This window comes from Boleophthalmus pectinirostris, unplaced genomic scaffold, assembly GCF_026225935.1.
Source record: "Boleophthalmus pectinirostris isolate CB_2022bp ecotype Guang Dong unplaced genomic scaffold, ASM2622593v1 HiC_scaffold_1, whole genome shotgun sequence".
NCBI classification, from domain to species: domain Eukaryota; kingdom Metazoa; phylum Chordata; class Actinopteri; order Gobiiformes; family Gobiidae; genus Boleophthalmus; species Boleophthalmus pectinirostris.
The window spans coordinates 18,405,359-18,432,546 of NW_026570970.1; the positions used below are offsets into that span (position 1 = coordinate 18,405,359).

General features: G+C 38.8%; 1 protein-coding gene across 2 annotated transcripts in view; it reads left to right on the forward strand.

The window, feature by feature from the left end:
- Positions 1-27,188, forward strand: part of myo16 (myosin XVI) — a 75,954-nt gene that overhangs the window by 27,978 nt on the left and 20,788 nt on the right. For both annotated transcript variants that reach the window (XM_055152650.1, XM_020939158.2), the window contains exons 8-27: positions 2,950-3,025; positions 4,877-5,027; positions 5,114-5,264; positions 5,864-5,974; positions 8,216-8,281; positions 9,650-9,777; positions 11,086-11,191; positions 11,594-11,711; positions 12,134-12,281; positions 12,749-12,866; positions 14,490-14,607; positions 16,286-16,357; positions 16,925-17,066; positions 17,600-17,672; positions 21,921-22,073; positions 22,433-22,633; positions 22,761-22,836; positions 23,795-23,991; positions 24,461-24,541; positions 25,767-25,972. In XM_055152650.1, the coding sequence (XP_055008625.1) occupies positions 2,950-3,025; positions 4,877-5,027; positions 5,114-5,264; positions 5,864-5,974; positions 8,216-8,281; positions 9,650-9,777; positions 11,086-11,191; positions 11,594-11,711; positions 12,134-12,281; positions 12,749-12,866; positions 14,490-14,607; positions 16,286-16,357; positions 16,925-17,066; positions 17,600-17,672; positions 21,921-22,073; positions 22,433-22,633; positions 22,761-22,836; positions 23,795-23,991; positions 24,461-24,541; positions 25,767-25,972 (2,492 nt within the window). The remainder of the gene's footprint in view (positions 1-2,949; positions 3,026-4,876; positions 5,028-5,113; positions 5,265-5,863; positions 5,975-8,215; positions 8,282-9,649; positions 9,778-11,085; positions 11,192-11,593; positions 11,712-12,133; positions 12,282-12,748; positions 12,867-14,489; positions 14,608-16,285; positions 16,358-16,924; positions 17,067-17,599; positions 17,673-21,920; positions 22,074-22,432; positions 22,634-22,760; positions 22,837-23,794; positions 23,992-24,460; positions 24,542-25,766; positions 25,973-27,188) is intronic.

Here is a 27,188-nt window from a genome sequence, read left to right on the forward strand (position 1 = left end):
GATAGAAAAGTTGAAATATTGAGGACTTTATTGATTCAATGTCTTGAGGGTTTCTGCAGAGACTGTGAGAAAACTGATCTTTGGTAGTATTGATGAGAGGAAGTCAAGCTGTGGGGCAGAAACAGCCTCACCTTTGCCACAGGATTTTATATTAGCAGTTGAAAAGTTTCTTCAGGAGGAAAATATTGATTTACAGTTGGTCTGAAGAGAAAACATATTGACTTAAAAATATCAAACACTTTTATTTGATGTGTTATTTTTAGAATTGTCTAACCTTGCCATACCTGTATGAATACCAGACATATTGCGTATTATTTGTTCCACAAAGTTTAACAAAGTTTTTTTAAAGTATTTAATTATTTAATGCTGACAGTAGCTATGTTTACATTCACAGTATATCTGATCATTATGATGATTGGTAGATTTCTTTCACACTTGTTAAAACCTGTGCGGGGTTCAACAATTATGTTAATGGAAATTGACAAAGTAATGTGGCAAAGACAAAAATGAAGGAGAAAATGTTTAAAATGCTGTTGCACTAAACAAAAATTGACTGTAACTGATACATGTTGGATGTTTTTGATGATCAGATGTCTTTACTACATGTTAAAACAGCAATCATATCGAATTATTGGTTACCTGATTTTTACTGGCCATTTTTTAACCCAAAGATTATTATAGTCTGCATGTCCATCACATTTCTTTATAAGTCCCCCAAAGATAGAGTGAATGCTTGTATGTACAGTGTATTAATTTCATAACATTTGTACAGACACTTGAAGCTTAGCGAATGATCCAAAATAACTAATTTGTTGTGAGGCTCTATATACAGAGTAACCCAACCTTTGACCACCTTGTCTTATCATCCTGACTTCCTTACCGGTTGCACTTGGCATTTGCTCTTACTTTGCATGTGCCTATCTAATCCTGTAAATAAGTGCATCGGACGTGGGAGTGGCAGTGGAGAGGATGGGATAATCGATTGGGTTCTTCTTGAAGTGCTAAATCACTCCAGCCATCACCCCTGTACTGGTGCCAGACCTCATCTCTGCTTCCTGCATAGCAACGAGTCCCTGGCCCTCTCACTTCCTGTTACATCAGTGTTGTAGCTGTCTCCTGTTGACATGAGGACAACACAGGACATTTCAACACATCCGTAACCACCCAAGTAAACCACAGCTTCTGGTAATAACAGGTTTTGCTCAGTAATGAAACAGCAAATGGCAAGCAGAAAACTACCTGCTACACTGGACCCAAAGACCTTTTAGCTGTGTGGCATTAGTACTACACACTGACCCTCTAAGAAGATGTACGACCCCATTACTGCAGCTAATTAAGCTCTGCGCTGTCTGTCTTGTGATAAGTTCAAGTCCTGGCTTTCTGCGTTCTTAGCTTGACTCTGAGCTTTTCAAGTTGCCTTCTCTGGGGGAAAGAGTTGAATAATTTTGTGTTTGGTGAGGAAATATAGTTTAAACCTACTGGGATGGGATTAATTTATGGGCTTTTAATTCATATCAAAAGAGTCAGGAAATGCGAGTGCTTCAGAACATTAATTCCCCCAGTTTCTGCTACAGCAGTATTTGGCACAGTGACAAAGTGGTCAGCCCTCTAGCTCTCAGCAGGCATTTTTGTCCTTATCAGTGACTTGAGTGTGCTTGTTTTTTGCTGTATCTTGCCCCAGTATCTCAACAACAAAAAAGCTCTATATTTGTCTCCTCTAGCAAGTTGTCCGTGCACAATGTCTTTAGCCAATAATAGAAAATGTATATTTACCAATATTCCAGATTTATCCATCACTTTGGATTAAACAGGATTGCATCAAGAGGTCACGATAATAATTTTTTAAATGTGATGTATCGCTACAGAGAAATATTGCGATTTTTATAGACAATATCATTAAAAGACATGAGCTGCAACAAATAAATGGCAAATAAATGGCAAAATGAACCAAGAATTAACCATAGAAGTAATTTATTAATTCCCAGTACAGCTTATGTATTGCATTACATAAAAATAGCAAAAATCTCCTCATTATTGCAAAGAAATACATTCTAAATACTGAGCACCAAAATATATTGTTCCAGCTTTCATATAATGAACGATAAGTCGATATAGTAATTATTGTGACTGGCCTATACATCATCTATCTTGCAAAGAGGAATAAACACCTAAGTTTTACTCTTTTGTGGATTTTGACTTCTCCTATCCACTGCTTGTCCCGTGGTCATGGGGTGCACACTGACCCACTGTTCAGATGACCTTTTCGTGGTCCTTCAGTCATCCCCGGCGCATTAAAGGGGTTCATATGTTTGCTGTTAGTGACGTGCGTACTGTATTTATAGAGTGTGAGCACAGCTGAGTTTGAGGCGAGATACTGTACACTCCCAGCTGTTGGCCCGGGTTACACCGCTTGACCCAGTGTGCTGAGTCACAGGCTTTAGTGTAGATGTCAGGGTTCCCTGCTATTATTTTGAATACTGTGAAATTACAGCTATGCAAAACTGCAAATAAATACCGGTAATAATAATACAGCTGCACAGTGTATCGCAATTTAATTGTAATCACAATTTGAGAAGATGCACAATCAAATGGCAAAGATTGTAATTAGTTATAATAGAATGTCCACTGTAATTTCTCTATGTTATTATAATGTGTTGTGAGGTACTGTGTCCAAATAATTTCCCTTGTGGATCAAAAAAGTTTGTCTAAATCTCTGTCCAAGTCTAAGTAAACAAAATAATATGCTAACCTTTTAGTTTTTAGACCTCTACAAACATGTTCTGAATGCTGCATCGCGTTCTTAAATTATTTTAGCTGTTTATATTCATTGTGTTGTCCTGTTCATTTCAAAGTTGGTGCTTCTTTGTTGCCCAAACGCAGTTGAAAATCACTTAACGAGAGACTTAAGATCCTGTTGAGTATAATGATTTGTTTTCCTCAATGTTACAGACAAGCATCGTTAACCGGCTGTTGAAACACAGAGCAGACCCTACACTTTTAAACTCCAACCAAGACAAGCCCTCAGGTAACCCATTCTAATACTCTCTGTGTAAAATGTGTTGAGATTGTGGGATATGGGCGAGCATATTTTGCCAAACAGAAGTTAATGATGCAAAGACACCAGGAAATGGATTTTGAGTTCATCAAGATGAGCCTGTTAATATGCAAAATGATCATGAGTGTGATAATAGAAAACAAACACAGTAACCCGCAGTGCTAATGAATACGTTGCCTTCACTGCACATGTGTATCCGAAACAGAGGGATCGTTAATCAGAGAAGGAAAGACCAAATATGGTGTTAATTGTAAAGAGGCTGGTGCGATTAATTAAAAGCATGTATTTAGAAAACATGTCATTATTCAAATGACTGCATGGAGAATTTCAATTACTTAGCATAGACCACAATTTTGTTCAGTGTTTTATTACATGTTTCATGTTTCCAAGTCTAGAGAGAACTGCTCTAATTTGCATCCACTAACAGGTGACTCAATGGTGAGATAATCCATGTTATTCATAGCATCATGGTTGGGACTTCCAAACTGAAATCCCGTTTTAGGCCTTAGTTGTTGGATTTACACTTGAAATGTGATCCGTCTAAATACCCCTTAATGTGAGGGAAGATAACATTGGCTTTGCTTCTACCTCCTTGGACTTCAAACAACATGGCTGCCTCACACTACTCAATCTCATGGCTTTATCACATCTCACTTCGGCTTTAATCAATACTCTCTCAGAGCGTGGAGGCACAGAATGGACATGAGACAAGCCCTCTGAGACCTACACAATCAACCCCTTTTTTCATTTGGAACGCCCCAATGCTGCTGTTAGTAGCCACATGACAACAGAGACACCAGGCTAGAGATGGGGGTCCAGGGAGCTGTCAGTCAGGCTGAAATAAAAAGATGGGCCGAAGCCATTCCCCTCCCCTGTGTCCTGTTAGTCCTCATTACAGACAGGGGTAACCCACACCCCTCTCTCGTCTTAAGCACAGATGGATGAACCACTGCGGTGTTCACATGCTGTAGTGGTGCTCAGTGCTCCTCAGAGTTCTAAAATAAGAGCAGAGTTTGTTAGGACAAAAAACTGATGGACTAAAGAGTAGTAGCTTCTAAATATGTTATAGTAAGAATTTATACGTTTTTTTAGATAATAGGTCAAATATGTTAACTTCACTTACTAAAAAAGAGCAGTTAAAATGTTGTTAACACTTTATAATAACCACTTCTAACTGGCCTAAATCAGGGGTCTCCAACCTTTTTCCTCTGACGAGCTACTTTTATAAAACAAAGATGACAGAGAACTACGTACTCATTTTAGTGGTCACAAGAAATTGAGTAAATATACAGTAAGCCTTAGATGAGGTACAGTTAGATGCCTATAAAACATAAACCATTATTCATTTATTAGTGCAAAAATTTAGGCATCTAAATGATACATTCCAAATGGTAATAGGCATTTAAATAATCAAATTTGACTTATTCAGCACAATACTTGTAATTCAGAAATCCCTTGGCGAGGTACTTGGAAGGGGGTGGAGAGCTACCAGTAGCTCCCGAGCTACAGGTTGGAGACCTGGCCTAAATAGAAGCTTTAATTCAAGAACAATTTATTAAAAATTATTCATGTTTAGATGATTTGATGATTCAAGGTTTTGTCAGTTCCTACAATAGTAGCTTACCACCACCAAGTGAATGAATGATGCTCTGTAAAGTGTCTTTCTTTTTGCTTTATTAAGGGTAATTAAGATGTAGTTATTATAAAATGTAACCAAACTTGAAGCAGATTATTTTCCATTGGGAGGTTTAAGAATTGAGTAACGAGTTGAAATATAGTGTACTGAATTTCGTCGAATTTTTTGAATTGTGTCTTGTTTAGATATCGCTGCATCTCAGCCCATAGCTGAAATGCTTCTGAATGCAGAGGAAAACTGGTTACAGAGACTAAAAGACCCATCATCCCCTCTGCCCTCAACTAACCAACAGTATGAAGGAGCACTGCAGGACCTCAACACCCCTGTTAAGAACTTGTGAGTATGAGCGCACATATCTAAAGGTTGTTATGCTGGTCATCTAATCTTCTTCTTTTTTATTTTTTGCAATATTCCTTATACAGGAATCCTTTTGGTGTATCCATCTCTAAAAGGGACAGTTTTATGGAGAAGTGTGCAATGTTTCGTGAGGCAGGTGGAGGCTTGACTCGACAGCCCTCTCAAGACAATGGCCTTGACAGTCCATTCAGCTCTGGAGCTAGCAAACTGGAACAGGTGCTTTCCCTGTTATTAACATATGATTTATGCAAGTTTGTATACTGTTTATTTCACATGCATCCATGTACGATCACTTAAGTCCTGTGCTCAGGTCTCTGCACTGCCTTCCTGTGACTCAGAGAATAGACTTTAAAGCGGCTCTGCTTGTGTACAAGTCTCTCCATGGTCTAGCACCAAACTACATCTGTGACATGTTAGTGCCATATGAACCATCTCACACTTTAAGGACCTCAGGGACCAGCCTCCTGCTGGTGCCCAGAGTCATTACTAAACACGGGGAGTCAGCGTTTTAGATTCATACAGCTAAAACCTGGAACAGTCTTCCTGAAGATGTGAGACAGGCCTCTACTTTGACGCTATTTAAATCCAGGCTCAAAACAGTTCTGTTTAGCTGCGTATGACTGAAAGATTTTCACTCGGCACACTTCTCTCTAATTTAATATTCCTCTCTTTTTAATTTTATGATGATTATCTATGTTTTGATTTGTTTTTATTGTGATTTTTAATGTATTTCTTATTCTGCAAAGCGCTTTGAATTACTTTGTGTACGAACTGTGCTATACAAATAAACTTGCCATGCCTTGCCTTGTCTTTAGGTCAAACTGATGCCTCCAGCTCCCAATGATGACCTGGCATCTCTGAGTGAGCTCACCGACAGCAGTCTCCTCTACGAGATGCAGAAACGCTTCGGCAACGACCAAATCTATGTACGTTTTTTAATGCCCTTGTTTCACATTTCAGAAACTCATGCGCAACATTAATTATTTATAAGAACAATTAGATATATACAGTCAGGATAACATCAGATATCATATTCTACCTTTCCTCTTTAGTAAGCAGAGTTGGGAAGTGCCGTAACTGAATACATGTACTGAAAATATGTAGTCCAAATGCTACTTCTACATGTACATTTGGTGGTTTTCAGAATACACTTACTTTCCTAAATTAAACAGAATACGTGACAGTACTTTATCATGTAGTCTTGGCTTTCAAGTGCACAGTATTAGTGAGAAAAAAGAAATTATATGTCATGTTTTTACACTATAATTCAACTCAACTCACATACAATTCAACTCTGTGTGAAAGTATTCTAAGTATTCAGAATACAGTACTCTGATTGGACCATGTATCAGAATGCGTTACAAAATACATTTTAATTTGGGTATTTAGTATTCTGTATCTACATACATATTCAAAGTATTCTTCCCATCACTGTTAGTAGCTCTGTCTTTCCTAGTTTTTGAGGTCGTAATTTAGCATTTCCTTTTAGCTCTGGCAAATGTCGCTGCACTCAGCCATGTAATTCTATTGGTGACAATGGCAAAATCAATACCACTGAGATCGACTGAAAATGCCACCACCATGTTCAATAGTAAAATCCATTCATCTCTAACAGTTTTGCCTATTACATTGCTGTAATTTCCATCTTTCCTTTAAAACTTTGCCTCTATGCCTCTGTTGGGAATATTCTATGCAAAGGTGGGAGTCAGATCAATGTAAAGCTGTCTAGTGAGGAACTGCTGGTAATTGTGTGTCATTATGGAAACCAGGAGGGCCACAGGCAGTATGGGAATCCACAGCAGGGAATATGGATACAGGATAATATAGGGGAGATGGAAAAGGGTAAATTAAACTGACAATTCCAGAGTTCGTCCAGCTAGGATGATAGAATGCTTGAGGTGATTTATATGAGAATTGTCTGTAGATATTTATGGAGTGATGTGTTTGAAGAGAAAGTGGGCTTGGACAAAAGCTGTGAATGGTCCATATGCTCTCAGCAGGGTGGCCTGCTACAAGGGGCTTTGATGGTTTTGTTATGCCAGAATAGCAAGACCATTGCCCTAGTACAAAAAACACAGAAAAAGATTGATTTCCTAACTGTATTTACTGCCACTATATGTAAGTTTTAATATCTACAGATTACACAAAATTAAATGTTCTGATTTCATGTTTTTCATTAACAAAATTTAAACTATGGTCTTATATGGGAAAATATCCACTCCCCAGTCTAGAGCAGAGGTGGGAGAATAGCCAAAATTGTTGGGAAAAAAAAAAATTCAAGTAAATGTAACAGTAACTGGATGTAACATTGAATTAAAACATTTAAGTTGTTTTAATTGTAAAGACAAAACTAAATCATATCTGAAGGAGCAGTGCAAGGAACACAAATTCTTACATAATAATAGTTTTGGCTTAAATTTAAAACTGTTCTGTGTAATATTTCTAGTCGAGTTTCTGCCACCTGATTACATTTCAGATTTTGCCCCTATTGACAGGAGGAATTATCGTATTTTTGAGCAATAGAAACACCTGTAATGAATAAATGCTAGATGGGAATGTTTAAGGTCATACCAAGGAACATTCCAGGGAAAACAATAACATCTCCATGGAGACCAGCAGGTGACGAACCTCCCACCAGAAGTTGTACAGTGCAGCTTTAACATCTATATAATCACGCATTTCTACACCGCAAACCCTCTTTGCATGGGTTTTCTAACACATCATGTCACTAATTAATCATTTGCTACATCTCTTAATTCATACATTTAAATAAGTCATGAGCTTTTGTTGTCTTCCTGAGGGGTTAGTTGGTCTAAGTCATTAACCTTGAGCCACAGCCTAAGGACAGAGCATGTTGGTGAATGTCAGCAATGCCTGTGTTATCTCATGGGAGGGAGGGTTAACTGTCTAACTGCCTCTGGGACTCTGACTGCATTCGAGAGATAGAAATGCAGTCGGAAATTGAAGGAGTTATTTTTATCTTTTGCCTTAGGGTTTGGGTGAGTGAACTGTGGAGGGGCGGATGTGTTGTGTGTTGACTGGGGAAGGTTACTGGGTCAGTGGGGCCAATTTCTCATGCTGTTACATATTTACTCATACATAGTCAGCAGAAAGCAAAATTATAAAGATGAAATGGTAATATAAGTTGTGTTTTTTTCTTTTTTTAGACGTACATTGGACACATTCTTCTTCTTGTGAACCCAAATAAAGAATTGCCTATTTATTCCACTTTGGTAAGTATTTTATAAAAGGTTCATTGAACAGATGCCGTTCATGAACAGAGTGAGACATCTTTTCATACAATAATCTTGCTCTAGAGATTCAATGGAGATTGTGCTTGATAAATAATGTAATATTCCTGGCACTGATGCAAAGCAAAAAGCTGACAGAGCAAGTTCAACCAAGGATTTTCTAGATGCATTGTAAATGAAACCCATACTAGATTTATTATAAAATACATTACTACTTGAAAAAACACTTCAATTTTTCCAAACACATAAAAATCTTAATGTCATTGATATTCTTTCATTTATGAATAACAAAGCCAGACACGTCTGATTGTCCTGCCCAGCGCTGGAATCACTCCAGGTGCCATATCACGCTAAGAGTGTAGTGAAGCCAATATAATATGAGCATATGTCACAACTAGCACATCTCCAACTGTCTGACACCCCCCCTGATCTGGTGTCTGCAGCCAGGCTCATCTCTTAAATATACCACCGCAGCAAAAAGATCAGGCCATACAAAGGAGGTCTTGTTGACTGTATGTAACAGAACACCTCAAGGGTAGAGCATAATATAATTTTTTTCCATTATGTTGGGCATCGTCCCTATGCACCAAGGCAGAGGAGTTCATATTACTTTTTAATCATTTGCTTGTTTGTGTCTGGTGTCTGGGTCTGTATTTTTAGAAAACAAACAGAGTAAAAATTTGGGTCATGATTGCAGTTTATTGGTTTATTTCACAGAGTTTATTTTATATCACCTCAATGTCATTTTAAAATTAAGGCCAGGTTGATGTTTGTGTATAATATACTATTAATTATTAAGCTGATCATACTTTAAATTAACCTTACCTTAAATAACCCAACCTAAATAATACAGATTGTGAGTATAATAAATTTTACCTGTAGTGTTTTTTTTATTAAAAAACAAAAATAATCCGTCACTGCATTTAAGGGTGCACTATGTAACTTTTCAGATGAGGGTCCATCACCTTTTTTTGCATATGGATATGTCATTTCTCTGCTTTGAATGTTCCTTAATATGACATTAAACAAATCTGCCTTACATGTATTCAATTACAGGTGGTTTTATTCCACAAAAATACCTAGAAAAACAGGAATTCTGACTGTGTGCCGGGTTGCCTCTCCACAGATCTGATCAGTAACTTGGCGTGCTTTGATCTCCATGATGATAGAAACGTTTAATGCTGTACTGTGAAATATTTCAGACAAAACAATAATATCTCCATGGAGAAAAAGCATTTGATGGACCCTCCACCAGAAAAGTTACACAATGCACCTTTACAGATATTCTAACTTGGTATTCAAATCAACCTTAACTACTCAATACTTCTTCATTTCATCTTTTTTTCCAAGGTGAGTCAGTTGTATCTGAGCTCGACGGGGCGCCTCTGCTCGTCTTTACCTCCACACATCTTCTCCTCAGCAGAGAGGGCATACCACATGATGCTGCAGGAGAGGCGCCCTCAATGTTTTATATTAAGGTATGCTCTAGTTTTTTTTTCACTTCAACCTTGCAGGGTAATCAACAGAGTAATTATTACAGTAGTAACACTGAAATTACAATAGCCACCTGGTTTAATAATAATAATGTCCACACCCCTTTCTTATCCACCTGCTACATTCACCTGAGGGCTTGAATAGGCCAAAAGGTGGGCGTGTTTAGGTCAGCAAAAACATGGAAATTAGCTCTGAGCGTTGCACCGTCATGGTCTTTGTCCCTCAATTAGACAGAGCTGCTCCCTGTTTGCAATTAAATCCCGTTCCGGCTCTCCTAACATTCCTGCTGAGTTGTAACCAATCTGGCAACTTAATGTACCCCAACCACATGCTATCTCCAACTCAATCACACACAACGATGCACATAGTCAAAGCAGATACAAAAATAACACAGTATGCAAAGTCCTATGGTGTTTCTTAAGAGTCAAGGTGCAGATAAACATTTTTATGTTTTTTCTTATTATTACTTTTTTTGTCAGCTAATACCATCATAAATGCAACATTATTCACAGTTTTACACTAGTCAAGTATAAGTTTGTGAAGAAGTGTATAATTTTTTGCTGTCAGTTAGAACATTCATTTAACAAAATCACAGTGTGAAGTGTTTCTATATATAGCAATTGTTGTATGAAATAGTAGGCTTTGGTGTTTGAGAAGAGCATGGTTGCTCTTCTCAAACTTCTCAAACTTCTTCTTATGCCACATCTGTTCATGTTAAAACAGGAAGTACAATTATAGATATCAAAGTCTATCTGCATGAAAAGAGCAGTTCACAGTCATGTTAACCTTGCAAAGCCCAAACGCCACACACTTTAGCAATCGGCATGCTCAATCTCCGTGGAGGGCTGGAAAATGCCCTTGAAATCCAATAAAAACTGGTAAATGAAAAGACAGGGCAGAGGCCTTGAGACTGGACTCTCTGCAGAGCTGTTAGTAGCAGATACACAGGGACAAGCAGCACCTCTCATTGGGGCTATTACTAAAGCCTCTGACCTTCTCAAACCATCTGTTTGCTGTTAGTACACAAGTCCCAGTCCAGGGTATAGGGGTGTGCGTGTTAATAAGCTACAAAGTCACCATATGTCTGATTAATACAACCCAGTGATACATGCTGTCAAATACCTGTAAAGTGAAAACTGCCATTTTTGTAGATATGTGCATGATACAAAATACAACAGCTCATGAGGTAGATGATGAAGACTCATTTATTGTCATTATCATGCATTGAGTCTCAGTGTTTTTATTAAAATAAATAAATGCATTCATTTCTTTTTATTGCTTTGTCATTGCAGTGGAGAGAGTGGTTCTGGGAAGACAGAAGTTTGTAAGCACATCGTGAGGCACCTGAGTGCTCGCTCCAGCTCTAAGGGGTTTACACTGGACTCCAGGATGAAACATGTGAGTCTGAGCTTAAAGTCTGTTCAGGAAAAGCATTCAAGTGATAATTCTGATATGGGGTGTGGCACAGACAACTTAATGGATGGGGAAATTTTGAAGGGCAGCTGGTGTTAAAATGGCTTCCCCATAGTGTATGCAGTGCACTATCCATATGGCCATAGATTTCCTTTTCCTCTCATGCAATTAATGTAAGTGCTATGATATTCTGATGAAGTCATCAATATGAGTCAATATCTAGGTCAGCCTGCTCTGCTTTCATCTGAGGACATTTACTACAGAGACACTGACATCTAGTGGATGGAATTGTTAAGACCCCATTGTTTTCTTATTTTAAAATATGATTTTGAGAGACATTATATTTGCAGTATAAAATGTGAGTCTTAATCTGTTGTCTATTTGCAGGTAAACTCTGTACTGGAAGCTTTTGGTCATGCTAAAACACAGCAAAACAGGAACTCCAGCCGCTTCATTAAGCTTTTGAACATTCAATACTGTGAAAAGAGTAGGACAATAATCAGAGGTATGGATTTGTCACTGTATGTTTTTTTGTTGTTGTTTTGTTTTTTCCAAAAGTAAAGAAGCAATATTTGTGCCACTGACAATGTTTTTTTAATTGACAAAATATCTCTTTTATAGCATAATATTGTAATATACATTAGTACTATTGTTTTAATATATTAAAAAGCTGATTTTCTTTTGCTTTTTGTATAACTGTTCTTGATTTTGATCCCAACTGCAATGCACTAAAGTAGAGGAAACCAGCAGAGGGCAGTAGAAGATCATATATTGTTTCCCTCTGCTTACCTGAATTCACCTTCCTTTTCATTTGATTACTCTTAAAGAGGTCATTAATCACAGACACATGTTTTCTGCTGTAGGAACAATAATAGGTTCTATAAAAGGTTCTGTGGGCTGTGTATTTAAAGTGTCTTGTCTCTACAGCGCGAGTGCTCACGTACATGCTGGAGAAGTCTCGTCTGGTCCATATGGCTCCTCAGCAACACAACTTCACTATTTTCTATCTGATGGCTGAGGGCCTATCAGCGGAGGAGAAGAGTACACTTTACCTCAACAATGTTCTGGCTCACAGGTGATGTGAATACAATAACACTAAACTGTGGTCATGTTTGTGACTGAAGGTATCCAGCTTTGTCTCTGACACCCCACATTTCCACGCACTGTTTGGCTGAATAAATCCAGACCCTATAGTCATATTGGTCATGTCAACAGCTATATCTAACATTTGCCCGAGGTGGTGCAAACTCTGTTCAATGCCTTCCTGTCTGTGTACAATAGGCTCCTATCATGGTTTGGCTACAGTCTATATGTGCTGATGATACCATATATTGACTTTCTGGTGATAACATACTTTACATTTGAATGTTACCTCATGGCAACACAGTGTGTGTGTGCCCGGGTGATACATGTAAAGAAATAAATATATTGTATTATAATTAAATACTTCTGCCCCATGTATTTGGTCACATTCATTAAATTTGTGTGATTTGTATTTGCATTAGATTTACTTATATTGTTTCATTTCTAATTTGATTTCAGGTATCTTAGGGGACTTGCTCCTGGGGAAAACCCTCCAGTTGCTACATCCTCAACACAAAGTAAAGAACGTCTTTCAGCTGTGAAGCAAGCTCTCCGAGCACTAGGCTTCAGCAAGCAGGTATTGGCACATAATTGTTACTTCACATCACATTTTAAATAGATCATTTTGTGCCTGAACATATAAAACAGTGTCTCGTAAGTTCTAATTAAATGTACCTCATGCAGCATTAACCTTCACCTTGTCATAACATGATTTAATTATGAATGTAAAGACTCTTAAAACTGTGCCTGAGGCAGACACTCCACATGCACAGTGTGTCTGTAGTGTACAGTGGCACAGCTTGTCCTGTGCTTCACCAGCTGTGTTCCCAGCCCATTATCACATTCTATTCTTAGCTTCCCAGTCAGCATCTGTCAGCAGTAAATGACCACCGTCTCACCTTTTAATCCAACAGTCGATGTGGGGAGCAAGCCGTGGGGAAAGCACAGGGATACTGGTTTGATCAGAAGGCACTAGTGTCCTCTGAAACAGTCCAGTGATGAACACAAGTGTAGATGTTAGAATATTGTAAGTGAGAGAGCACCCATTGGTTTGTGTCTAAGCTCTCATCAGGAAAGGACTCGCAGCACGAACCCAGAGGTCAATCTTCATTAACACCCCTATCGCTGAGTTTCCTCCTTTTTTTGTATTCCCACTGCACTGTAGAGGGGGTCTGACTGTAGATGTGTCAGACAGAGACTAATGTGAGTGTTTATCTCTCCGATATCTCCTCCAGCATCACGCCTGGAGAAAGTGCATATTCACACAAACACAGGGACACACACACGTACAAGGAACCTCCCCCTCTCAGAGCTGTTTGTAATAGGGTACTCCATTAGGCGTCCTCTGCTCAAGGGCACAGAGGAAGGAAGAGTCGGATAAGGAGGGAGAATTATGTGAATGAAAGTGCTCTTGTGTTATCATCTTTGTTGAAAAAAATGTCTGATTAAGGATATCATTGTTTTTTTATTTGAAAAAAATTTACTTGACATCCAGTCAGCTCAGAAATATAGTTTAAAAGAATGATAATATAATTTAATAAGGTAAAATCATCACCTCACAATTTACTGTACAAAACTTCTTCCATACTGTTTAGATATGACTTTGTGTAGACCATGAAAGATTTGTCTGACAGTATATTAGGGCATGAAATGTGGGTGTAGAGTGGAAGGAAACATTCAGGAAACTGTATAAACTGGGAATCCAGCTTGCAACACAGAGGCCAGAAGGGAGGACTACACATGTCACTGACCACTGTGCAGGACTAGATGTGATATAATGTTAGTGTGTTTCTTCATCATCATCATTCATTAAAGGGCCCATATTACGCTATTTTCTGATCTATGTTACAATTTTGATTCCTCACAAACATACCTGGAGTTGTGTTTCATTCACACATGTTTACCACACAGACCCTGCATATTTAGGCTCAGTTCTTCTCTCAAACAGAAAACACCCAATTCCACCGTGTGATTTTAAACTTAAAACACCTTTACTAGAATCATAAGGTTGACTTTGAGTTTTGGAGATGTAGACAGATTAATAAACCAGGATTACTCAAGTGTGGGAATGAAGCAAAATACAACTCTAAGTTTGTTTTTGAGGAGGTAACAACATTATAACATGGCTAAAAGCGCACAAGAATTAATTTTGTGTAATATAGGATCTTTAACAACTGATGTGTGGTTGTTGTGGTCTTAGGAGGTGGAGTCTGTGTTATCGCTGTTGGCCGCTGTTCTGCACTTGGGAGATGTGCACTTCAAAGCTGTGACAGATGCAGATACAGCAGTCCCGTCGGACTTGCCGCTACTGGACAGGGGTCAGTGCTGCTGTCACCATTAGCTCCTCCGTGGCTCCGGTTATGGATCCTGTGATCATGACTATAAGACTGCATTAGTCACACTGGACATTTAATCTTCTGTATATAACAGGATTTTAATGTCTAAATAGGTGGTGGTTTTCAGTTTCTAGAGTGGGATAATATCATACTCCCAGATGGGGGCAAGAGACAGATTTCCCAAATTATTATGTTGTATTCTCATGAGTAAACAAATGCTGAACTTGAAAATTTATGTAGTGACAAGGCCCAAGAACTCACTATATAATCACAATAATCTTCATTTTAACAACATAAATTCTAGCTTCCCTCATCTGTATTACATGTTACTGGCCTTAAGAACATTGTGATGTCAATACTGATACAATATGGGGAATGTTGAAAGATGCCTTGAATATAATTTAACAATGTATGTAAGTGTCAATGCACATACTGACACATTCACATTGTGTTCCTAAAAGGATATTGACTTTAGTAAAAAAAAAGCAATGGACAGTTTTATTATTGAGAAGACTATAGAGCTAAAAGTAGTGGGCGTTTAACAGCTGTTTGCAAAGTTTTAAATTGGAAAGTAACATTGCATTGCTATCTTTGTCACCACATGGACTAAAATATCTCTTGATAGTGTTACATGAAGTTATTATTTTCAGAAGCCAGGGACATTTTGAAATAGTCACAGTTTGTCTGAATCTACAGGGCCTAACTGTGCCTCTCTGTACCTCGCCTGTGCCTCTGTATCTGTTATTGTTATCCCACTGGAGACCGGGCAGTTAGCCAGCTCACATCTCAGTCCAAAGAGTCACCTGTTCGCTGGGCCATATTTCTCCAAAAACGTAACCATAGTAACGGGAGATCACTGAGGGGAACACGCTCTTTCCCAGCCATTACCCTCGATGTTATTTTCCCACTCTCCGTCTCTCTCCTCTCTTTCTCTCTCTCTCTCTTTCTGTCTCTCTCCCTTTCTGTCTCTCCTTCATTATGCAACTTGCTACATGTGCTCCCTGTGACCTCTGACCTTTGGGAGGCAGTAAACAAATGACATCAGCGGCTGAATGGGAAAGAGCCGGTCATTGTCAGAGCAGTGTCACGGCAGGTGATGTCAGCAGTGCTTTCTGGGCCTGTGTCACCTGTTTGTGTGCAGCTCTGTGCTCAGAAATGGACCCATGAGTCACCATCGCACACTCTTTAATCAATCAATTTTGAACAATCTGTACATGAGTCTAACCTGTTTTCATGTGCTCTGCTGTTGGGTAAATTGGATTTTTAAAATTAGCTGTAAAGTGACGTAATGATTACATTCACTATTATTTGCTTAACATGTGATCATATTTAATCATGCAATTCTATCAAGTGGTATTGTTTAACGCAATCAAACACGTCCTCACAACAGGAAATAAGTGAAGCAAAATGAAATAGGAACCTAAAGAACTATAGTACTTCTTGTTATGCGGGTTTGATGCAGATCACCTCTAAAGGACTTTGAAGTACATAGTCCCCTGGAGCAGAAGTCACACCCAATACACAGTTTATTATGTTTGGGTAAGAGAGTATGATTAATATAGCTGCCAGAGAAAGTAGCTCTTATTTTGGATTTAGAAGTACTTAAGTCATTTTATCAGAATGTTCTTTTTGTTTATACCTATAACTGTTGTTGTTGCAGTTGCTGGAATGCTGCAGGTGTGCTCCAATGACTTGAGTACCGCCCTCACCTCTGATGTTCAATACTTCAAAGGTATGTTCCCACAACTTCTGCAATAACACGGCCCTGGGTGCCACCCACTCATAACACTTGTTTTGATTTGTTTGCTGTGTATTGTCAGGAGACATTACTGTAAAACACTTTCAATCACTACTCATTATCTGATAAGATGCTAGTACTTTTAGTCCAATGTAGAGGTTTACCTTCTGAACAATTCTGTTTAGTTTAGAACTAACCATTACAGCAAACTCACCCAAATCAGATGTGAACCTAGTGTGTTCCTCCAATTTATGGCAGTAATTGTGCAAGGTTTTTTCAAAATTATTGTCCCCATGAGAAAACTGCAAAACCTTTCAACATTTACAAAACATTGTAGAATTTAACAACATGTTTATTAGATTTGTTATATTGCAGTTGCTGGAAAGAAACACTTCCTTTTGGCCAGCGTCTTTTATTATAGTAAAATACTATACCAAATGGCAATGAACTGTCTTATCATTTGCATACTGTGTAAACAACATTTTAATTTTTTATATCAATTACAATCTGCAAATGTAAATTTCCAACTATAAAATTCTATTACAATACTGCTGTTTGTAGGTGATGTAATCACTCGGCGTCACACAGTTGAAATATCAGAGCAGTACAGAGACCAACTGGCCAAGGCCATCTACGGACGCCTCTTCGGTTATCTGGTCAACTGTATCAATGACTACCTACAGGGCCAGGAGGACAGCACTGAGTATGTGTCCCTCTTTTTGTACTTGTATGTCTTTGTGTCTGTTTTTTTTACCTTACTCAGCCAATGGTTCTGTGTAACCTTAGATTGTTGAAATGTTATTCAGAAATCCTATCAATGAAATATATCAGTCAGCACACAGAAGGGTGGTGACAGCCAATTCTGTCACATATTTTAGTGCAGAGTCTTGTAATAGTTTGTGACATGACCCAATAGGTATGTGCACTGAACACTGAAATGGAAAAACATAACAACATGCTTGAGATGGAGGACCCAGCCAAGGTTTATAGGGAGGCCCTTAACACTAACAAGGCCATAGGATCCTTGATGTTGTTGATGCTTGGACTCTTATCACTCCCAGTCAGATAACCTCAGCTTCAGGAATGTGTTTGTGCTTCACTTGTTTACACAGGAACCCCACCAATACTATGTCATAAATTTCACAATGGCACTCCCTACAGATGTTACAAACTACGCATTACAGACATGCTATGACTGAAACTTAATATGTTTTACTTTTTGCACTTTCATCATAGTAATCCTGCTCTAGAAATCAGCATCTTGGACATTTTTGGTTATGAAGATCTTCAGCGAAATGGCTTTGAGCAGGTAGGGCACTATTTTCACATCCCCTCTGTCAACATTATCTTAAAGGTCCCATATTACTCTATTTTCTGATCTATGTTATAATGTTATTTCCTCATCACAAACATACCTGCTGTTGTGTTTTGTTTCATTCACACATGTTGAACACACAAACCCTGCATATTAAGGCTCAGTTCTTCTCTCAAAGGGAAGACATGTGGTAATACAGGAACTGCTCCACTGTGTTTTTAAACTCCATACACCTTCATTAGAATCATTTGGATATTTTCAACCCTGGAAATGCCAATCTCCCATGAACAAAAGGTAAAAGGTAGCTGTTAACTTGAAAACTAACACTTTATGACATCACAATGTGGAACAGAGCATTTTAAGTTTTTTAAATGTAGACAGACTAATAATAAAGGATTACTCAAACATTTGTGAATGAAACAAAACACAACTCAAGGTATGTTTTTGAGAAGGTAACAACATTTTAACATGGCTTAAAGCTCACAAGAATTAATCTTGTGTAATACAGTACCTTTAAACTGTTATCTAAAACTAATAAAAGAGTCTCAGTTGTGGCATTCCAGCTAATCTAAATCAGATTGTTGAGATATCTGCAGAATTATTTCCATGTTTAGTTCTAATGAATGAGGTGAGGTCTGTGGTGGGTGTAGCGTCATGTTCTCTTGTCCTCAGATGAACTTAGGCCTGACACAATGACGGCCTGTGTGAGAGATTTCAGAGGAACTGGCTGCCCTCAATCTATTGTTTGTGTTTGTTTCCCTGAGTCTGGGGCCACTGTGAACTCTGTAGCATTAACCTTATCTGTGAAATATTCTGGTAACGTATTAAGGTATGAAGTGTTTAAAAGAAAATGTTACAAGTCCTTTTTAACTACATTAACCAAAGACAAAAAGGGAGCCAAAAAATACAGGTGCTCTGTGTAACTTTTCATTCACAGTATGATATTAAACATATCTATTTCCATGGAGACAAGCACCATGCCAAGTTACAGGTCTGATCTTTGGAGAGGTGGGCCCAGCTACAGTAGAATGTATACTTTTTATGGATATTGTTTCATTGTATAGAATGCCTACAATGAAATAATAAGCAAGTATAGTGCCATACTGTGGTACATTTCAGGGAAAACAAAGCAAGGTTACAAGGCTAAAAGTTACATTGTGCACCTTTAAGGAAGCCTCACATTTTATTCTGGTTTGAGCCCAGTGGGAGTCCTGATTGGCACTTGATCTGGTCCTGTTCTAGTCCTGATCTAGTCCAAGTTTATTACCAGGTTTATTTTAAAAAATTATGTAATAAAGGTGAATGTGTTTCAGTGATAATTTTGTACTATTATACTGTGATATTTTCTATTTAATAATTTTGTAGATTTTTTTGTAATTCTGGTGCTGGTCTTACCTCCTTTTATCTCCTGGTTCCTACAAAATGCTTGCATTGCATCCTTTTTTATAGAGTACATAGTGTAGCTCATTGCTGCTCACCTGTTCCGGACTATAATTCTGTCATGTGCTCATCAAGCATGCACTCTTAATAGACTCTTCTATTGTAAGAGCAGCAGGGATCAGGCCCACCAGTCTGTATATCACTGTAGATGTGTGCGCGTGTGTGTGTACTCATTCTGTATACTATATGTGTTTGTTAGTGTATTTGTGAGTGTGTGTCCATTTGTGTCCGTATTTGTGTGTGTGTGTCATTGGGTGTAAATCAGGCCATTCATCGTGTCCATGAGGCTGAGTGCTTATGCTGCTACTCCCAGCTTACACACTCTCCCTGTGGAATCAGCGGTGCTTTTATTTAGGCTTGAGTATGTTTGACTTTGGTCACAGTGCCAGCGTGTGAAACAGAGACCCGCGCGTGGCCTGAGTCTACCTCTGCATGTGCTTCAGTCTGAGTGGATGTGAAACTCTACATGACCTTTTAGTGTCGTGGAAAGGTTAGGAGCAAATCAAATGCCAGAACGGGAAAGTGAGAGGGACTTTTTAATCTGTTGTTAAATGATGAATAATAAAGTTCTACAAGGCAGTCAATGGGATGTTATTAGATGGTATGAATGGAAAATTACGAGATTTATCATCTAAAATGATCCAAAAGCAATTCAAAAGAGATCATGAGACGGTGTATTAATGTGCCAAGTGCCAAGCCTGGATGAATTCAGAGGGTTGCAAGAAAAGACATTGGGAGCCAAATGATTTCCATAGCTATTCGTTTAAGTCTGATGACATAGTATTGCTATTTGACTCCCCTTTTAGACATTGTTACAAAATGCAGCTAAATGTGCACCTACAAAAATACACAAAATGTATAAAACTAAATGTCCAGCATGTATTATTTACTTACTTTACTTAAAGGTGCACTGCATAACATTTCTAGTGGAGGGTTCGCCAGTTGCTTTCCTCGATGGAAATGTTATTGCTCTGTCTACAATTACATAGTAAAGATGAAAAAAAGCAGATAACAGCGCTATGCAACATTACAATTCAGATCTGTGGAGAGTCGCAGACCCACAGAAGGATTCACAGAAGGAATTATTGTATTTTCGAGCAATAAAAACAACTGTACTGAATAAATACTAGCTGGATATGTTCAAAACTTAAAACTATAAAACGTATTAACTGTGATCGTTTTATTTCTTCCTAATTTCTTGTTAAACAATGGTAGTGATCATTCATTCCATACTGCACATCAGACACATGTGGTTGAATAATAATTGCAATAACAAACAAAGATTCTTTTCCTGACATGTTTACACAGACAGGCAGCCGGCACCCTTCACTGTGAGATGGTGGTCATTAATGTTTGTTAATTAGAGATCTGTTTGTCACCAATGTGTTGTACCTGCTCAGCACTCTGCTAATGAGCTAACTCAATCAACCACCTGCTGGGACCATGCGTACAATGGACTGAACAGACAGATAGAAAAACACTTGTCTCAAACAAAAAGATTAGATTATTGTGATATATGAGCTAATGGATGGTCTCACATAATGGGTTCATGATTTGTACACATACACGAAGAAAGCAGGATTTAACAAAGTAAGCAAGAATATGTTAGATAAAAAAGAACAGCAGAAAAAATAAAACAATGCAGTATCAGTATGTGTGGTTCTATGTGATTGGTGCCTATTCATTTTCATCTTGAGGGACACTAGACTGCACAGCATGTCTCAGAGTAATTTACTTTGGAAAGTTGAGCAATAACATGTTCTAAAATATAAAACAGACATTTCATATATTTTTAACCATGCTTTGTTTATTTTCTTTTTTACTTTACTTCCATTTTAAAGATCCTACATTACTCAAAAATTATTCTTGTGAGCTTCAAGCCATGTTATAAAAATTAGAAAAATCCTCAAAAACATGAAGAATGCAGTCTAAATATGCAGGATATGTGTGTTAAACATGTGTGAATGAAACAAAACACAACTCCAGGTATGTTTTTGATGAGTACCGTTATATAGGCCAAGTTCAAGTTGAGTACAAGTTGGTGATTATATAATAGTACTTCACGTTACACTTCACGCTATAATGAGACAGATGCATAGCAAAGTGAATTACTGAAATGGCACGATGCCCTCTCCAGTTGGTGAGGATGGGGGGGTTCAAAGAAAGTTTAATCCCACCTGCTGCTTCACTCGGCAGTGGTGTTGTTTCAGATCATATTCAGCACTTACGCCCTGCATCAGTGTGACAAGTGACAGTGTTGCCCTGGCTCCAAAGCTTCACACAAAAAAACAAAAAAGATTCAGTTTTTCTGTGACTGGGACTCTGGGTCAGGGAGAGTTCACAAGTATCTCCAGGTAGGAAGGCACTGTCCCACTACCTGTTTGTTAGGAATGCACAATATATTGCAATCAAATTAAAATCACAGTCTGAGTTGTGTCAATTTTCATATTGCAAAAGCTGCAGTTGTCCTCTGCAAATCTTGTTGTAGCCATAGTTTAGACCTCTACAAAAATGAAATTTGTGGGATTCTTGTGGATTAGTTCATATTCAGTCCTCTCTTTTTGGAGTAGTTTACAATCTGCACCTTGAATAGTATTCTAGTTTTTAAACCTGTATTACAAATCTTTTCCCCAAAAAATTGTGCTTCTTACTGTCTGTTTGAAATTCTCTTGGTATAATTGGTTATTTTGTAATTTGGGTCGTACTGCTAACATAGTTTACTATTCTGTGTGTTTCAACCAAATTTCCGTTACCCTCCTTTTGGGAAACATGTTAATTGTTTTGTTGTTGTGTGCGTTCCAGCTTTGTGTGAACATGACCAATCAGCGTCTGAGGCAGTACGTCTCAGAGGTGCTATTCCAGCAGGAACAGGCCGAGTGTCAGCAGGAGGGCATCGCCACAGAAACACCCTGCTCCCCTAGCAACCAGCCCGCTGTCCTCGACTTCTTTCTGCAGGTACTTTGGGTCACAGACTTACGTCTTCTTTGACCCTATGGTCCAGTTTTACACTAATGGCCCCTAGGAATAGGAGCTCTAAAGAGGTGTCTGCGTTGGGCTTTTTGATTTTCGTTTTGTTTGATGGTTCAATAAAAAGCTTTAAATCAGGTTCTGAACTTAATTAACTTAACTTAATTTTACATTTTACAATTGGCGGAAACTGCAATATTGTGACTATATTAACCCCACTAGTTTCAGCATCTCTCATATGATATTTTGTCATCTTAGAAAACAAATATAAGGTACTGTACACTGTATTGTTGTTTTATTGTTGCCCCTGTGAACCTTGCCTGTAGTTTCTTTGTGCTCCTCTGCAGAAGCCTCAGGGGCTGTTGTGGATGTTAGACGAGGAGAGTCAGAGCTTGCGGCCGGCAGAGCAGACTCTGTACAAAAGGCTGTCTGCCCAGCTGGACTCCAGTCCCACACATGGGCTCTTTCTCACTACTAAAGATGGCAATGGAAACCCCCCTCCGAAAGACCAGGGCCCCGCCTTCACTGTGAAACACTACGCTGGACAGGTGCGTCTGTAGGACAAGATGTGATTAGATTATATCATAATTTTATATTTACCATTACTTATGGTGATCACTCAGTCTTTTGTATGCACTACTGAAAAAACAGCTCTTATGAAATGTGTTGTTGTAGGTTTCGTATGACCTCACTGGATCCTTAACCAGAAACAAGGACTCTCTTCCTCAGAATCTCTTGTTTACAATGAAGTGTAAGTACCAGTGAATGAGACATATGAGCAGACTGTCCTGTCAAAACACTCCATCACAAAGATCCTCTCTTGTCTAAACTCGTAACACACAGAACCACTCTTTGTGCAGCTTTGCCCGTGCCGTTATGAGAGGGTTTCATCCATATGCAGCAGACAGCGAGCTGTGTGTATATTGTCTATAGACGGTGCCAGATGTGGGCTGTTGTGGCCAGTAGGACACAGGCGGCCGTTGTGTGGCTGCCAGGCTCGCCTTGCGTCTAGCAGCTTAATTGCTATAATTTCCATGATGAGGCTAATCGGCTAACGTTAGCCCTTTACTCACTTGGCTGTTGTCCCTCCACCTCTGAGCCTCATCACTGCACAGGCTTTCATCTTTATACACTCACACTTATGCAACACTGTTTCTTCTTATGGCACTAATCCCACTGCCGTTTAGGTTTCAAACTCAGATCCAATTGATGACAGGGAAATCTATGTAACACTACATTTTGAGGCTTGCGGTAATTGCTTTAAATGTAAATATGCTATTATTCCTGATCTGTGTCTAATTAGCTTCTTAAATGACTAGGCTAGTTTGTTTTTCTTGGTAAGTGGGTAGTGCAGCCATCTTCATCCCATCTCTCACTGCTATTGAGAGCGGAGCCACATGCACGCTTTGACACACATTTGCCTTTCTGAATGAGTTCATTGTTGTTATTATGGAAAGATCCACGTGTCTGAGAGGCCCGGTCCACCTCCTTTTGTTATAAGTAATGCTTACTTTGAGTGTGTGCAGTATGACTAAGCCATCAGCCCACCTTAAACCTTCCCCTAACCTCTGCAACCACTCTACTCTTTTGTTTATGTCACCATTTCCTCAGCTTTTTTCATTCTCTCCTCCTCCACCCCTCAATCCCACCAATGCCTTTGCTTCTCATCCTCCCTCTCAGTACGTGTTTATGTGCTTTGTGCCCGGCAGCCAGTGAGAGTGTCTTAGTACAGCAGCTCTTCCAGTCCAAGTTGACGCAGACGGGGTCCTTGGTCCCAGCCGCACAGGGGCATGTGGGCCTGAGGGGCTCCAGAGCGGCCCTTTTGCTCCATAAGACGCCCTCAGCTCATGTAGTGTCCACCTGTAGTGTCCACCAACAGCCCCGGAGATATCATGACCTTAGCAAGGTATGGTCACACAGAAGAACATGTCTAAAATGAATATCAAATACAGCAATACACACAAAAACAATCACTCAAGAGCAAAATGATCATAGACAAAATAAGAGCCAATTCATTCATAAAGAGTTTAAATCAACATTGCGTTTATGTATTCTCTTGACACAGTACAGTTTCCTTATGAGTCTTATTGTGAATGCAGGTTGCTGTAGTCAGACTGGGGAGGGTGCTTGTGTAACCTCTGGGGGTCTTGCCTGACATCTCTGTGGCTCATTAGCCATCGAGTGCAAAGGCTTACATAAGCCCCCTCTCACCTCTGTCCCACCAGCCTTATATGGGAACATTAAGTAATATTGCAGTCGCCACATGTGCATTATACAAAGGCAAAAATTACATTGTAGAATTCAAAATACTATTTGAGTATGTGGACAGCGATCTGGCTCAAACACAGCTGACCAGATGTTTTTTGTCATTTCAGATGCTGAAGAAGAAAGGATCAAGCTCATTTCTCCAGAGGCTTGAGCGCTGTGGGCCCATCACAGTGGCTGTCCAGATGAGGGTATGAAAGTAATTATATGAGAACACTACATTTAAATCATTTTATTTAATTTTGATGATGATGATTTAAACAAGAGTCATAAATATAGATACATTTTGCACACATGTTTTTGGAAGATAATACATTTGGTTGCTCTAAAACAAACATTTCAAAGAGCATTTGAGCAGTTGCTGGTGACGCATGAGGGATGTACTGTGGTTTACTCGGCCTGTACCTTCAGACTGAATGAGCTCTGTGTGTTGCACAATCAGTTGTGGGCTTGTGGTCGACAATTTCCTCAGGGACTGGAAGAGAGGAGGCTGAAGAATGACGCTGGACTAGGCCCTCCTCATGAATGAATGAACAATGAACAACAGCCATGTGTGCATGCGCCTGTTTGGAGGCAGGACCCTGCAGTGAGTGCTGCAGTGACGCTCAGGGCTGAGGTGTCAGCCATTGTACTAGAGGAGTGTGGAGTGTGCTTTGACGTCAACTGGAACACACATACAAGTGTTTACATGCTTGGCTATCTGAGTGACCTTGGAGCCACCGTCTGACAACTTAATAACACATTTTCTGAGTTTTCTTACTCAACTATTCTCTTCAACTTTCCGAAGTTGCAATCACTGTTTCACACAATTCATTTTATTATTTAATTTATAAATGTTTAAAATTATTTTAAGTGTGCATTTTATGTTTATTTGACAGACAGGTCCAACAAACATGCAAAGCAACAACATTTAGTAATCTGAGGCAGGTTTCACAGTGTTTGTCATCTAGGCTACATTGTTTTTTCTTGCCCATCTGGGAATATTTACTACTTATATTAATGGACTGTAATCCTCTTCTTAGATTAGAAGTCTATGCATTACCTTGTGTCACAGCAGCAAAAAATAACTTGTGTTTCCAGTTACCCCAGTTATTCTTTAATTGTTTAACATGTTTGTTTGCTAGGGAAAAATGACTTTTTGCCTTGAAATAAATTAAGCAATTTATTATTTTATTTTCCGAGATAAACCCATTTGCTCAGTATTTCAGTGACAGGCTGGCTCAAAGACACTGACTTGGTAAAGTCAGATAAGGACATAGATGGTTATCCCATGGCCTAGTGGCACACAGAGTCCTCCTATTTTTCTCTGTTAAAAAAAAAAGTTTAATTCATTTTCAAACGTTTTTGTTGTTATGGTCAGAGTATGCCTATTGTCAGAAAATATGTACTTTTTTTCTTCTCCTTTTCCTCTTGTAGAATTCCCTGTCAGAGCTGATCAGTAAGCTGCAGTCTTGTACTCCTCATTTTGTGGAGTGTGTCCGCCCCAACGCCAGTGGTCAGCCAGACACCTTTGACAGCCTTCATGTGTCCGCCCAGCTGCAGTACATTGGGGTGCTGGAGATGGTGCGCATGATCCGCTACGGCTACCCTGTCCGCATGTCTTTCCTGGGCTTTCTTAGCAGGTGAGGTGTTAGCTAACCAAAGTTACTACTTGGCACAGTTATTACTCAATACTTATTCGGGACTATTTGATCTGACATTTTCTCTTAGATGTTTAATGATATACTGCTGTGACTCTATACTTCACTTACATTACAGTTCAAGTCACATACATAAATCACATTAGCATCAAAGTGATCTGAAACTGTAATGGAATATTAATGTGCTTTTACAACATAAATGCACACTCATCTTACAGTGCGGCACCTGCTATACTTACAGAAATGGCACAACTGACAAGTCGCAGCAACCCTTTTTTGTCAGAAGCACAGAATGACCTTCCATGGCTTTTCGTCTCTGATGGGAGTCCTTTGCAGATGATGAAACACATTTCTCTTGTCAAACTAACAGACATATTAACCAGTGGGGTATGTGTTAGGTCTCTCTGCCCTGGACTCAGAATTAATAATCGTCAATGTTGATTTTTGTTTTGTTTTCAGTTAGTCTGTTTTGTATTGTTAAGCAAGAGCAGCTTTTCAATGGGGAAAAAAGATCTAAGTTAAATCCATCCAAGATGTTTTTTCTTGCCCATCTGGGAATATTTACTACTTACATTAATAGAGTATAATCCCCTTCTTAGATTAGAAGTCATTTTTAGACTATGCATTACATTGTGTCACAGCCTCAGCAGCATAAAAATAGCTTTTGTTTCCAGTTACTTCAGTTACTATAATTCATCATTGTTTAACAAGTTTGGATGCTAAGAAGAAAGTTACTTATTGCCTTGGAATACATTAACCAATTTATTCATTTAGCATTTATTTTCCCAAATAAACGCATTGTAGTGAGTATTTTCAGTGGTACAGGCTGGCACACAGACACCAACTTAGTAAAGTCAGATAAGGACACAAATGGTTACCCCGTGGCACTGTAACTGTTCTTTGTGAAAAGGTCAATTGTTTCTGAGTGCTTAGAGGTTTGCATATAAAGAGTGAAAAGGCAGGTAAATAACATGATTTAATACAAGTTGGGACATAAACATCTCGATATAGCTAGAGGATAGACCAAAAGGTCAGATCTAATGTTGACTCATATCCTCCCAACATATTTGCAACAATACTTCTCTTAAAATTGTTTTATTTACCACTTGAAACAATGTCTATTTCCTTGTTTGATTTCTTGCACTATAAGATTTAGACTGCCTACCCCTTTTTTATCCCTCCATCCTCTGTCTTTCCT